The sequence below is a fragment of the Chanos chanos genome, chromosome 16, assembly GCF_902362185.1.
Source record: "Chanos chanos chromosome 16, fChaCha1.1, whole genome shotgun sequence".
Taxonomy (NCBI): Eukaryota; Metazoa; Chordata; class Actinopteri; order Gonorynchiformes; family Chanidae; genus Chanos; species Chanos chanos.
Window position 1 is genome coordinate 15,175,911 of NC_044510.1, and position 2,131 is coordinate 15,178,041.

At 39.4% G+C, this 2,131-nt stretch overlaps 1 protein-coding gene across 1 annotated transcript; it reads left to right on the forward strand.

Moving 5' to 3' along the window:
• The first annotated feature begins 459 nt into the window (after positions 1-459).
• LOC115829237 (olfactory receptor 52Z1-like) lies at positions 460-1,407 on the forward strand. The gene has a single exon (XM_030793297.1). It carries the CDS (start codon positions 460-462, stop codon positions 1,405-1,407), a length of 948 nt encoding a protein of 315 aa, XP_030649157.1.
• The last annotated feature ends 724 nt before the right edge of the window (positions 1,408-2,131 follow it).

A 2,131-nucleotide genomic window follows, 5' to 3' on the forward strand; every position in this document is an offset into this window, starting at 1 on the left:
AAAATAAACAAATAATCCTAAATAAAGCATTAAGATTGTTGGAGTCCCTGATAAACACCCAGTCTAACTCATATTTTCCATCAAACCTACAGTGGGTCACAGTCTCTATAGCGACTGAAGTGGCTCTCTTGGGGGTTTTCCCCAACTTCAAAGACAGTATAAGAGTACATGACACTGTGGAGTGTCTCCGTCAGAGGACAGCAGATGACCTCATGACATGTAATATTTACTTAATCAAGTCAGTGTTTTCTCATTGCTTAAAAAAATTAAATAGAGGCAAACAAGTGTAAAGGCGAGAATTCTTTAGTCTTCTAACAAGCTAATTTCTAAATATATGTTCATCATGAATTTAGCATGGAGATTTTTATAGGCCATAAGCCTGCACTGCTATACACATAGAATAGTATTCTTCAAGCAAGGTGAATAACTCAGAAAGATCAGAAATTGTAAAAGGACCAAATGCAGTCAAATGACTCAAATGCTTCGTCTCTTTGGCGCATGGAGTCTCTAGGCATCCCTCCATCAGGCACCTACCCTGTATTCATAACAGGGCTCTTCACCTACTGCTTTATCCTAACCTGTAACATCACTGTTCTGTTGGCCATCAGCTTGGACCACCAGCTGCACAAGCCTATGTATGTGCTTCTGTTTAATTTGCCTCTTAACGATGTGCTGGGAGCCACAGCCCTGTTTCCACAGCTCATCTCCAGTATCTTACGGCAGAACCGTGACATCTCTCCAGCAGCGTGCCTGATCCAGGCTGTACTTGTGCACTTCTATGGTGCAGGGGCCCTAATCATCCTTTCTGTGATGGCCTATGACCGCTATGTGGCCATCTGCCGCCCACTGCTCTATCATTCAGTCATGACCTCCAGCAAGCTGAGGATGATCATAGTGGCCATGTGGACCACTAACACCGTTCTCATTGGAGTTCTGTTCCTCATGTTGACTCGATTTCGATTCTGTCGAAATTTGATAACTGATACGTTTTGTACCAACCCTTCTCTGACAAAGATGATTTGTGAAAATACCAGCATCAATAACTACTATGGTCTGGCACTGACAGCTTTCTTGCAAGGCGTGTCAACTGCTGTTGTAGTGTTCACCTATATTCAGATCCTAATTACATGCTTGTTTAATAAGCAGGCAGACACAAAGAGCAAAGCCATCCGCACCTGTGCAACTCACCTTGTGGTGTTTATTGTGTATCAAATCAATATATGTTTCTTTATTCTTTCCCACAGATTTGATCAGGTATCACCTTACCTACGCAGGTCTGTCGGAGTTTCCATCTTAGTATTTCCACCCATTCTGAACCCCCTCATATATGGACTTAACACTAAAGAAATTAGGAATAAGGTCATATATATGTTCAGGAAGCACTGTGTGTCCAGTGAAAAATGCTGAAGTGTAGAAGGTCAGACCATTTTACAGAGAAATTCATCACAATTTGCAGTAATCACATCATAACACTGATAATAAAAAAGTTTAATTTTCATTGTATTAGTTATCTAAAGACATAAAAGACATAATTCCAACTAGATGTGTGTCCTTATGTGTTGTAGTGTTTACTGAATATCGTAAACTACATACAATAATGAAATAAAAATGTGTTTATTTAATCTGAACAAAAATGTCCATAACCTTATATATGAGTAGACAGTGCTTTATTACGACTTATGCTGGAGCAAGTTTTTTTTATTGATGAGTCAGTCAAGAGGTCTTAAACCACAGACGTCCTTCATAGGAGTCGAGGGCACTCCATCACATCAGCAAACATATTCAGTGCTTAACACTGGCTCAAACAAACAGGGTAAGACAAAGGTATTACAGACTCGTCAGGAATCTCTCTCAGCCGGAGGGAAGAAAGAAAAGCATGTCAGCTTCTGCCTCACAGGTGTCATGGAGGGAAAAAAAGGCTTAACATTCAGTTATGTATTTACTAATCCAACTAACATCAACTTGTCATATTAACATAAAACCTCCTCTGCAGATAAATTAAATGAAAGAATAGATTATAAGGAGTAAGCAAGCTAAAAGGAAATGTTAGCAATTCTGAATCTGACATAGGTTACACTTATTTGTGATTTTATGCGACAGACAGAATATAAGAGAGTTTACTTGTTGGTAG

Excerpts from the sequence above, each read along its gene's own strand:
- LOC115829237 (XM_030793297.1), top strand. The coding sequence starts at position 460 with ATGCAGTCAAATGACTCAAATGCTTCGTCTCTTTGGCGCATGGAGTCT.